Source organism: Grus americana, chromosome 3 (assembly GCF_028858705.1).
Source record: "Grus americana isolate bGruAme1 chromosome 3, bGruAme1.mat, whole genome shotgun sequence".
NCBI lineage: Eukaryota > Metazoa > Chordata > Aves > Gruiformes > Gruidae > Grus > Grus americana.
Genome location: NC_072854.1, coordinates 49,815,207 through 49,828,047, shown reverse-complemented (window position 1 = coordinate 49,828,047; position 12,841 = coordinate 49,815,207). Strand labels below are relative to the sequence as shown.

Sequence of the window (12,841 nt, the reverse complement as noted above, 5' to 3'; positions counted from 1 at the left end):
AGCAGCAGTGGAAGACGTCCGCTATTGTGATGGGACCCAGGCTTAGGCCCTGAAAGCATTTACCCACTGCCACGATCCCAACGCCATGGCACTTAGTGACGCTGTCATACACAACCCTCCTCAACTCTATTTTCATGATTCCTCCTCTTGGTTGTGTATACGCAGCAAGTGTCCTGAGACTCTGAGGCCAAATTGGGACTCTTATGTTACTGCTTAATAGTATTTAAATTCCCTGACTCTCTCAAAACCCAAGCATCGAGCTGAAGGAAACTGAAAGAAACAGGGTTAGTAAAGGGCTGACAGTGCAACAGACAATACAGATGGAAAGTGGAGGGACTAGGTGAAACAGAGAAAACAAAAGAAAAAAAGCTTCTATTAGATGCTAAATGGGACCCAGGCTGGGCCTGATTAAAGCTATGTCTATGTAGGTTACATCTTTCCTTATTTCTCTTACCTTGTTTCTCTTGAAATATGCTCTTCGGCAAGCTGCAAAGCACTTCTCGCTGCAGAAGCATTTCACTTCACTTCCCATACTCAGGGAATAGCGCTTGATTCCAACTTTCTGGCACCAGGCACACATTATTTGTACATTTGACACATCATCTTCTACAACAAAAATATAAGAACAATGTTTACACGAGATGAAAACACCTTCCTCAGACATCTGCACACTTACTCTTAGATACAACCAGCACCGGCTCATCTTATTTCTAAATCCTCACTGACTGAGAGCAGAACTGTACATGCCTGTGATCACCAGCTTCATCCTCAGGCAGCCAGTGACCTCTGCCAGCCAAGCTCAGCAAATTGGCAAAGCTTCTAAGATGGCTGGAAAAAGATTATTAGCTTAAAAAATGGTGCATTGCTGAAAAGCTCTGGAAATCTGGACAGCTTTTTAGCATGTTTAAGAGCGCACAACTCTTTATTAAACGAGTAACCGAGACTAGAGGCTTGATGAGTATTGCTGCTTTGTTCTTCTTACTTAAAGTCTGTCGCAGCGAACCCCTGAGATGTTCTGCTCAGCAAGCTGGTGATAAAACACACCCAGAAGGTACTGCACCAAGGCAGGTCTCTAAGAGCCCTCTTCCAAATAAGAAGGAACATGTAACGCCCTTTTCTCAGTGTTGTTTCGAAATAATGACTAGCATACAAAATGGGGAGTTTTCATGTGAATATAGCAGTCAGAGAAACACAGACTCGAGCAAGAAGGAAGATGCAGCACTGTGGAAAAGTCTGTCGGGTTGCTTTCTAGTCTTCATGCTCATCAGTCAAATTGTAATTCAGAAAGAGTTCAGAGTGTCTTTTGAGCTCTTCTCTAACGTGTGTTACAAATGTGGCACGCATGCCTTCTGCCATGTAAAAAAACCCCAGGGCTTATTACTGAAGTGCTAGCAATATCCTTGTGTGGTCCTGATTTCCACCTCAACTTCTGAGATGGGGGCAGTGAATAGTTAAGCCTCCTAAACAGATCAAGACAGTAAGTTAGCAGGAATCTTTCTGACTTAAACCTCGGAATTCTTCAGTTCTTATGTCCAGTCTATGATACATCGTGACCTTTCAGTTACAGACAGCAGCCATTGTCTAACTTCTGGAGAAAAAAAAAAAATCCCTGAAGACTAATTGTTAAAGCAGTTCCTGGTCCATGAGCTGTGGAGAATTCATAGCTCAGAGAGTCTGTCATGCAGCCATCCCATTTCCCTATAAAGGATTTGTTTTTGAAGCTACGCTGTCATCGTTCTGTAAAATTATTGGCAAACTAATTTTTAGCAGAGTGATTTGGCTCCTTTCCCCGGCTATCATAACTCAGAAATACGTGCTGCATTTTATTCACCTTAACGGAATAAATACTGCCAGTTTAATAACTTTTTTCCTTCCACAAATTGTGTTATGATTTATAGCTACAAATAAAATTGTACAATGTAAAATAATGACCTTTTAGTTTTAATCAGACTGTCTACCTTTAAACCTATATTTAAGGCTAAGTTATAACACAGATTCGTGTTGAATATATTTTATCACTTACCCTTTAGGGTGGGATTTGCCCATATTATAAATGCTTTCATATACTGAATGTCAAGGGAAATCAAAACAATTTGGCCAAAATTATCGCTAGCCATCTATAGGATCAAGAAGCCTGCCCTTGAGCTGGTTGTAATCTCAGCCAGAGGCACAGGGTGCTGCTATGGTGGTGGTGCATGGTGCTGTCACGGCTTTCTCTCCAAACCAGTCTTGGTCAGGATGCTAACTACTCCGGCACAGCCCAAGAGCTCTTCCCATCATTTTTATCCTGAGCCATTTGAAGTACTAAGCTTTAACAAATGTGTCCTGACTCAGCTACTTTTGCACCATAATAAACCGATTCCTTACAGACTGAACTTGCCCCTTTGAACATATCAGGACAACAGAAGATCCTGTGAACCAGAGGAAACAGAGGGCAACCTCTTTTTTCAGATAACAGCAACATATATTCTCCTACTGATAAGAAGTATTTTATCCCTGGAAAATGGAAGATTTACCACTGATACCTTTGTAATAGCCTTCATTTCTGGTGAGAGTAACTGTCATAAATGAAAAAAGAAAATTACAGAGCTGAAAGAGAGTTCACTGGCAAAGTACAGAATCAAAGAATCATAGACTCATAGAATGGTTTGGGTTGGAAGGGACCTCAAAGATCATCTAGTTCCAACCCCCCTGCCATGGGCAGAGACACCCTCCACTCGACCAGGTTGCCCAAAGCCCCATCCAACCTGGCCTTGAACATTTCCAGGCATGGGCCAGCCACAGCTTCTCTGGGCAACCTCTTCCACTGCCTCACCACCCTCACAGTGAAGAATTTCTTTCTAACGTCTAATCTAAATCGACCCTCCTTCAGCTTAAACCCATTACCCCTTGTCCTATCACTACCTGCCCTTGTAACCAGTCCCTCACCAGCTTTCCTGTAGGACCCTTCGGGTACTGGAAGGCCACAATTAGGTCTCCCCAGAGCCTTCTCTTCTCCAGGCTGAACAACCCCAACTCTCTCAGCCTGTCCTCACAGGAGAGGTTCTCCAGCCCTCTGATCAACTTCGTGGCCCTCCTCTGGACTCGCTCCAACAGCTCGATGTCTTTCTTGAACTGGGGACCCCAGAGCTGGACACAGTACTCCAGGTGGGGTCTCACCAGAGCGGAGTAGAAGAAGTAGAATTAGGTGCTGGAACATCTCTTTTTGAAGCAGGTTGGCTCATCTAGGGCACAATTTTTGAGAAGAAGCACAGAGTTCCACCACTGGGATTCTCAGGGGCTTTCATGCGTGACTTCATAGGGGAAGTACCGCAGCTACCATTCAACTCCCTGTTCACCGACACCCATGAACTGTCTCCCACGGGTGATGAGAAAGACCACACAATTGTCCATTTTCAATTACACAGCATCCCAGCAGCAGCAACAACTGTTCACATGGAAGAGCCGCATTACACACATCTCTGCAGGAGGTTATGCAGGACAGTAAGCCTCAATCCACCTCCTTCTGCCAAAGACTTCCTCTAAGTCCCTGGCAGAGGAGAGGGAAAGCCACCTACTCTGTCAAGTTGCTGTCTTCCCATGCCCTGACCAGCAGAACTTCACAACCACCTCACAGGGAATCATTTGAAGTAGCATTGCTTCGCTTGTGGTCCATGGATCTGACAGTCAATAAAACAGCAGAGAATGGTCCACAAACTACTTCGAGCACCTCCAGGAAGAGACAGCTGATATCCAGAAGGCATCATCAATATTAATCAAAATGTTCATCATTTTGAAGGAAGGAAGGGAGAAAAGGAGAGAAAGAGTCTGCCTAAATACAGAGAACTTGATTTATTTCTCTCTTCTACTCCCTTCTCCCCCAGTCATCAACAAATGGTCATATACAATACAGTCCTTTTAATAGTAACAGTAATAATAAAACTAGATGCCTCTTCCATTTAAAAGACTTGGAAACATGGCTACAAAAGGATTAGCCAAGTATAGCCATGTAAAGCAGCCAGGAAACAACAGTACTTCAGAGCATGCGCTTCCTGGAAAGGTACACTAATATGTCACTTTTAAGTCACCCTTGCTCCCTCAGGTGTAGGTTTGCCCAAGTAAATTTTTGATGCAACTCTAACTTCTTGTAATGTAATTCATCAGGTGGAAAAAGAAAACATCCAAAATCATGTGACTAATTCCCTGTGGACCATCAACAAAAGCCCTATGCAGCCCAGTGGGAGGAATATTTGCTTTAAAATCAACCCCTTTCTTTTAGCTTCAAGTGAAGCTAAGAACAGCAGAGAAAAGGACCAGAACCAAGCCCTATGGCTTATGGGTATGGATGACAGCTGGGGACAATGATAAAGGTCCAAACCTGATCATGAGCTTTCCTTCTTGACACTGGTTGCAGTAGAGATCTGAGCAGAAGTTGTGAAAATAACTAATAGGGATGTTTCATTACTGTGTTTTAAGCTTAGTGACCGAAAAAGAGGACTGCAACATCAATGGAAAAGTAATAGTCCCTGTATTTCTACCATTGCAATCCACAATAGTGGGAAGCAATAACTTTAAATAAATAATTAAGATTATGTGAAATAAGGAATGCCAAAGGCTGGTGCTTTAATCGCTGTCTTTTGCTAAACACAAACTGGAATAATCCAAGACCAGTAAGTCAAATCTTCCATTCAAGATAAGATTCCTCTTGCTTTTTCACAGACCCTTCTTTTGTAAGGCCAAATTCTTTAAAAATCACTTTACCAGACTCCAGTCCTCCTTTCAGGAAAATGTATCAAATCCACGTCCCTAGAGCACTCAGCAAGAAGAACCTACTGCAACAAGAAAGCAGGGAAGTTCAAATCCCGTTGTTTGAGACTGCTTATCTGTCTTGAATCTTTATTCTAATCTTTTTCTGATTAGGTCTGCACTAAGAAAGCTTCTCCACAGTAATTACATCAGTATACTACATCGGCAATGTTCTCCTTTGCTCACAGACAAACTTTTGCTGGCAGTCTAGCTTAGCATATCCGCTTGAGTAACATGAGCTCATCCTGACAGCATGCCGATGTCCATCATGTGAGCTCTCGCTGGAGCAGCTCTTCTTAGGAAGATCATTCACCATCACTTTCAGGACTCACATAGCTAGGCTGACACATGTTTGTAAAGTACAAAAATAACATTTGGAAGTCCTGGTACAGATCATTTTGAAGTGAAAGAAAATATTTTTTTAACAATTGTATTTTTTTCTCCATCTGGGCTTGCGACTTTATGACCTGCTCTTGCAATGTGCTTAGCATGTTCTTGGATCTGTCACGCCTACGACGGGTAGTGTGGGTACTCACACAGGTAAGACAAAGAGGAGTTGGCACAGAGACAACTGAATAGTAACAGGAGACTTGTCAGCAGAACATCCGTATGGCTGTCTTCCATAATTACACCAGGTAATAGGAAGACATATTCCTTCCACATACAGTACAAGATCTGAATTTCCAGCCTCTGCTTTTCCGAGTTCTCAACAATTCATAGGTAGAGCTACTGTGGGAGTTCCAATACTGTGTTTTTTCTGCCCCTGGGTTGTGTCATTACAGGTGGAAGAAGTACTCCCCGCACCCGCCGCACAGATACTGTTCAGATACATCTCCTTGTGGTTTTTAGCCTGTGTATTTTTCATAATGAACAATGCAATAAACACAGAGTGTTTGCAGTGTTAAATCATGTTCCCAAAGGGAGCAGTTTGTATAACAAGATAAAATTATCACATTATAATAACTAAATATGCATCAGTCTAAAGCATGCTTCAATTAATCATCAAAAGTTTGCACCGCCTCTTTAGGTCTTAATTAAGCAGAATGTTTGGTTGTTTTTTTTCCTTTCAAACCAGTGTGAAGGAGCTGCAGAAAATTGTTCCTCTTAAACCCAACAAGCAGCAGTTTAGACTAATCGATCTTATATGGAACCATAATTTGGAGAGGTGGGGGAAGAGAAGGAAGGCAACGAGTACAACAGAGTAAATCCATCAAGTACAGCTCTCTCCCTTTATCTAAGCAAACCAGCATGGCCTACAGTGTTTAGCAGGATGATCCTAAAATCCCTACAATTCTGGAGTTAAATCCTGATCAGTTTACTAGCTTTTAGGCTGCAATATTCTACTAATGCTGTTTTGAACTAATTAATATGCATTTTCAACTTTAACTCCAGTTGCAAGAATTTGGGTGAAACTAAATGCAGCTAGAGCTCTGATCCTGCAGATGATGATGATCCCTGGACAAGCACGTCAAAACCTTGCTTTCCACAGTTCCTTGCAAGAAGTTCAGCAGGAGATGCTCAGCTCTTCTGGCAAGAAGAAACTATCACTCCTGAAGGCGCCCAACTGCAGTACTGAAGAAGTCCCGTTGTGCAGATGGAAGACCACAGGGGCACAGGGTTTGGGATTGAGATCTCAAAGGGTACATCCCCCGGACGGAGTGAGCCTGTGTGAAACCGGGCCTTGGCTGTGGTTGGATCTGTGATCTGATACAGAAAATATTTTGATATCCCATCCCTCATCAGTGTCTCCTCGCAGCCCATCTCTTCCTGGCATGTGAGTTTCCTTCCACAGCTATCAGCAGCCATGTCTCCCCACTACTGCTTCCTTCTGTTCTCCTTTCTCTCCTCTTTGCTGTGTCCCACCCCCTCACATAGGCAGTTTGGATCCCAGGGTTTTTTGGGGAGCTAGAACAGCCCTTTTACCCCGTGCTGAGAACTGTGCTCATACATGGCATACATCTTTAAATATCTTAGCTGCTTTCACTACTAATTTCTAATGAAAAGCTGCAAAACTTTCTTTTTAAAGAAATTAGATGTTAACTTGACTCTAGGATTTGCAGCATTAACGATAAGGGCTCCCTGTTTCCACTGGGACCTGCCAGGATTTCACAATGGTTAATTCTGAGTTACCCACTGGCCGCTCCCAAAACCCCAGCTTGCCATCGAAGAAAAACGAGTAGCATGTATTTGGATTTTTTACCCCAAAGCAGTTTCTGAGGTTGATGATCCCAAGCAAGGCAGAAGAACTGTTTCAGTCATTTTTCTTACATCTGAGATGCTTTATCTGATTAATCACAAACTAAAAAATGAACAAACAAAACTCCTGAGACATTGCTGCAGCCTCCTTTGTGACAGCACTTAAGTGTTGATCCTCTAAATAGATGGGTAGGGGGGGTGAAGAACTTAAGGTACAAAAAGTACCTTGGCAAAAGTAATTACGAGAGGAAGATTAAAAAATAGGGCTGACAATAGAAAGCTGCTGCAACCATCATTATGGAAATGCCTCAGGGGCTCTACAATGTGTTTCCTTTTAAGGACCAGTCTCTTGAAGTTCACTACTCTGCCAATAAAGCAGCGTCCCAGCTCCTTTTAAAAAATCATTTTGGGGAACCACGGCTTGCCTACATTTTCTGTGTATGAGTTGAGGCACATTCTCATGCATAGTTCAGTAAGGACTGAACACACAACACAAATAAAAGCCGGCATTTAGGCAGGTTTTAAACATGCAAACAAAAAAGCACCTATTTCAGCTAATGGGGGGGGGAACTCCCTGTGTATTTTTAATCTGTGCTATTAAAGTGCATACGTGGACTTTGTGATTTTCTTTTTAGCACAAAGGAAACACTTGGCCCTCCACAGAGAGCAAAAGACATCAACAGCGGGCTAGATGGGGCAGGCATCCTGGCAACCGCTGGCATTTTAAAACACAGGCACTAATAACCCTAGGATCAGGGTAAATTAGATGATGTTTCAAACTGAAAACAAGAGAAAGAATTTGAAGAGTAGCAACTATAGGATTTGTGGTGGTGGTCTTTTATTAGAGAGCTAAACCTGCAGTTAAAGAAATTGTAATGCTGTTTAGCAACTGGAATAAGATTTGGGAAATAGTGAAGCAGAATCCAAAGCATAGTAAAATGAAAGTCTCCTCAATATATAGGCTTAATTAGATCTGATAATATGGTCTTTATTTAAGGAAAATTGCCACTGGGTTCCACCTGAAATCAGACTTCTTGGTAATGCAGTCGTAGAACCAATTCCTTGGTGAATTTAGACAGATGATCTTGGAAATAATTTTTACCACCCTGCTAACTACCATTTAAAACATCTTTTCTGCTTCCAGATTCCTCCAATACAATTTAAATATTGAGCAAGGTTGCAGCGGGCAGTTCCAGAGCGTTCGTGGGGCAGCGACTCTGCTTAACCCGATGTGTTACGGTGCATCAGCCCTGCTGATGCACCCAGTTACTCGTGTGCGCTTATATTTACCAAAAAATCCCACAAACTAAAGTCACTTTAAGTTCTAACACAGAAAATCACTTGTTCCTTTCTATAAAATATCTAATTACTCATTTTAGTATTTGAATATGACATTTCCTCGCCAAGTTAGGTCACAGGCCTATCTTACAAGGTACTCGGTACTGGAAACTCTTCTGCTCCTCCTTAAAGACATTTTGCCTCATCAGATACGGTTCGTCCAGCCCAGTCCTCCTTCATTTTTGCTGGTTCCTAATAACTTTAAGTACAACCCCAATCATTATCATTTGGAAACCACCGAACCAAACATTAGGTAGAGGCAGTGATCTGCGGGTTGGAGGATTCAAATCCCCTTTCCTTTCCCAAATATGCTCATTATCTTGTGAAAACCCTCGGAGGGAGCATTATTTTTCCCTTGTACTTTTTTTCCCCTGTGGAAAGCTCAGTGAACTGCACGGTATCACCCTCTGTGCCTCCCCTTCCTCTGTGTCCCTTGACAGCGACCTCCCCTCGCAGCGCAGCACGGCAGGGAGCCGGTCCTCGTTTGGGGTGCTCGGAACAGCCGACGTACCCTCTGCATCGCTTGTACACAGAAGGAGGCAGGAAAGGGAAAGGTTTTGCTGACACCCGTGCTCAAAGGCTACGTCAAACGGCAGTTGTACCTCCCCTACCAAGGCACTACCATTGGGATCACAAGAGAAAGTAAACCAAAGAGCATTCTTAAAAAAAAGGGGGAAACTGAGACACCGTAGCCTCCAGCAGGTGCTGGGGGAAGGAGGCAGCATGTTCTCGCCTGCATTGAAAGAATGTTTTGCATTCTTCTTCGACTAGTCTTGATTTTAGCCTTCCTTCATCCCATGTAACAGCAGCCGTCCAAACTTGTCTGAGCGAAAGGGCAGAGTCACCCTAAGTGCCCTCTCAGATTTACGGTATCACTAAGGGCTGCAGAATAACAGTTAGGATGTTTGCATGCTGCATACTATGGCCATACACCCTGCACAACTGTAGTGGGATTTCCATTTCAAGATCGCTCCCGGGTATTGCCTTTTTGTTCCTTGCTATTTCCATGTAATTTCTTAATTTCTATGTATTTTTTAAAATTTTTTAATAATCCTCTAACACCAAGCAGAACTAATCTTAGTATCAGTTTGTCGCAATGGGTTGTACTGGAAACTAACCCCGAAGATCACTCAGAATCTGGCACTAAACATAGCCTGCTGGGCAAGAAGGATGGTTATCAGCCACAAGAAGACTATTTCGCCAACTCTCTGGAGGCTGCACTGACTTCTTATTTGCTTCCAGATGTAGGTCGGATGGCTGCTGTTGACTGGTAGAGCCCCCTTTTATTTGGGCACTGCCTGAGCCTGGTCTCTCTACCTGGTGGTGCAGGTGAGCGGACTGCTCTCACAAATAGTCTCCATACGTGAGTAACCAGCATCCTTCTCGTGGAGGCTTCCCATGACTGGATTTAGTATCCTCCACCGACGTGCCGTAAGCTGAGCCTGTAGACAGTGCACCACACAGGGCCCATGCGTTTAACTCAGCCTTTTTTGGGTGTAATTTTGGGATACAGCAAGGAGACAGTGCCTTTATCAGAGCTGTTTATATTTGCTCAGGTAGCAGTCTAACGCTTTCCAGGGTTGTATAAGGCAGCAGTCTAATGCTTTCCAGGGTTGTATAAGCAAATGTTTATCTAATATTTCATTTGACTAAAACAGAAAGCTGAACAGCTTGGAGATAAAATTTTAGTCAGACTGCTCAAAATTATTTGGTTTTCCAAAGGAAAAAAACCCACACTTTACTGTAAAATAAACATGAGGAAAAAAAAGATAATTTTGTTAACTGTTCAAGGTTTCAGCCTGTTCATTCAAAGTATGAATGCAGATAGGACACTGTTCAAAGTTTTCCAGCACGCTCAGGGAAGATGTAACCTGCTGAAATCTTGAATGACTGCTTCCTAGACATAATTCAGGATCAGCACTCCTCCCTCCTCCTCGAGCTGGTAGCTGCTTCTGATACCAAGAATCACACCTGCCTCCCTGGAAATCCTGTTTCCCTTGGCTTCCTGGCTGTCTTCCCCCAGTGCTTTTTCCACCTCTGCAATTGCTCCATGAGTGCACCTTACAGAGAATCCTTCCTATTTCTCCCTTCAGGCTCCTATGACCACCCCCTGAGCTCTGCTCTTTCTCTTCTCCCTCTTATCCCTATAGAATTTTATCTGCAAAAATTCAACTAATAATTCATCGCGACTGTTTCTTGGATCTGCTTATCCTCTCCCGACCATTGCTCTCCTGTCCAAATGAATACCTCAGCCTGTCTCTCTGACACTTCTTTACTGGTGCAGACCCTTCAGCTCAAGATCAATACAGCAAGAATTAAAGTCTTAATAATTTCTCCCTGAGTGCTCACTCCATATTATTTGCTCAATAATGGTGGACCGCACCATCATCTTTCCTGTCCTTCAGGTTCATGATTTAGATAACATTTTTGTCTGTGGGCACTCTCTTTTGAGCTACATTTAAATCTTGCAGATTTTTCTCCTGTACAATATCTAAAAGCTTTACCCATTCATGCACAAAGTCTGGACTCATCCCAGTTCTCAGCATCTCAGGCACTGCAGCACATCACTACCTGGTTTTCTCTCCGGCCTGTAACATAACCTGGACCTATGTGTGTCCATTCAAAACGGGCTGCGAAGATACCTTTCTCTGCCCAGCATTTTAACCTTGACGCTTTCTCTTGGAACTCCTTCTGCTTCTCCCTCCTGTTCCCTTTTTTCATTCATTAACTCAATCAAATGTAAGCCGCTTCTGCTCTTGTGGCAGGTCATTCGTAGCCTCTGTCTCCCCCACGTTGCAAACGTTGACTTTCAGCTTTAGCAATTAATGACGCGAGTCTTTTTCATGTGCCTGCTCAACTCAAAGTACCTTCGCGCTGTTTCCTAAGTTGCCCCCTGCACTTGTGAGGGGCTCCTAGAAAACATCCCCAGAGTTACTCTTGCCTGGCTTTGTATCACTCTGATGTTTTCTGCTTTGATGTAGTACCCACAAAACGGTGTCGAAGTGCAGTGCCAAGACCACTGCCTCGCACGCCGGCTCCCCTGGCTCCTTTGTACTCCTTTTTCTACTTGTATTCACCAGTTATTTCTTGCCAGCCTCTTTGGGGTGATCATGACTAGGGCACCTACGCCCTAAGATAAAACAAAACAATTACTACCGATGCTTATTGCAAATCCCACAAAGGTTGTGGTTCCTCTCCCCTCCGGTCTTCCCAAACTTTGCTCTCTAAAACAAAGGTGAGATAAATACGCTCATCTGCTCAGAAGTTACGGTAATCTAGTGCTCATTACTGATCAGGGGATAAAGTCAGAGGAGGCAGAGATTACGTGTTCATATCCCCTATGTGAGTAAAACAAAAACATTAATTATGAATTATTGAACTAAAAACCTAAAGTTGGAAAATATTTACAAAAAGCCTTCTCTGCACATTACCCTTCCCAGTCCATTTGAACACGGGATCACACACAGTAGGTGGACGGGCAAAGAACAGAAGGCAGCTGACTTGGCCGAGGTTCCCCTGTGTCCCCTTAACTACTGTTGCAGTAATTTGTTTTTCTACTTCATAGTTCCATCTCCTCCTGCTTGTTTGATGTCATAAAAATCCAGCAACTGTGGCAGTTTGCACAATGCATGTTACAGCCTTGTGTTCCGTGTACCACAAATTCAGCATTCTGGATTCATTCATGACTCAGATTGGAGGAGAAAATAGCTTGGGATGGCACAAGCCCTTGATTAAAGCTTTAGGGCCAAATCAACAACAGCTGAGGATCCAGCCCATATGGCCCGAGATCTTTAGCTGTGTAAAGGCTGCAGGAATGGGCCCAAATAGCTTTGGTAATTAGCAAATATCCTATAAAATAGATGAAAAGTCTTTGGCAGGGAATGCATATTGAGTAACATTTGAAAATTATTCATAGCATATTAGTACACTTCTTTAGAGATAAAACTCAGTGGCATAAAAATAATTTGGGAGGGGCAACTGTAGTCTCTCACACGACTGTCAGTCAACAGGCAAACAATTTGTTGGACCGATCGGTATTTTACAGTTACCTTTTGTCAATGCAACGAAGGACAGAGGTGACCATCTAACACCTGGGACCTGATCCTACAGGCTGTTCCGCCTCTGCAGAAGCGTCCTCACACCCAGTGGGGACTCTTTAGCCAGGCTGCCTCCCCGCGCGCGGAAGGAGCTGCCGTGCTCGGGTCAGTCTCGCAGGTCACCCCGTACTCCTTGGTGTCTCGGTCACCCGAGAGCACCCAGAACGACACCCAGGGACGTCCGCAGAAGCGGGACTGAGCCTGCCGCTATCTGAATTCACCATTTATCGCACCGTGTACAGCAGTAAACAATAACATAGCAATTAATCACCCTGGTGTAGCCATAACAGTTACTTTCACAGATTATGGTACGCAGCATGCAGCGTGGAATAAATCATTTTTCACACAAACTCTGAGGAATGGCATGTTATAAAATCACTCCTGATAAAAATCTAATGAAAATGTAAAACATCTCAGCGCAGTCT

The 12,841-nt window shown here is 43.4% G+C and overlaps 1 protein-coding gene across 1 annotated transcript in view; it reads right to left on the bottom strand.

Moving 5' to 3' along the window:
* The window catches only part of SOBP (sine oculis binding protein homolog), a 102,457-nt gene that overhangs the window by 77,265 nt on the left and 12,351 nt on the right, over nt 1-12,841 (bottom strand). The window contains exon 4 of the mRNA XM_054820211.1: nt 455-606. Coding sequence (XP_054676186.1) covers nt 455-606 — 152 coding nt within the window. The remainder of the gene's footprint in view (nt 1-454; nt 607-12,841) is intronic.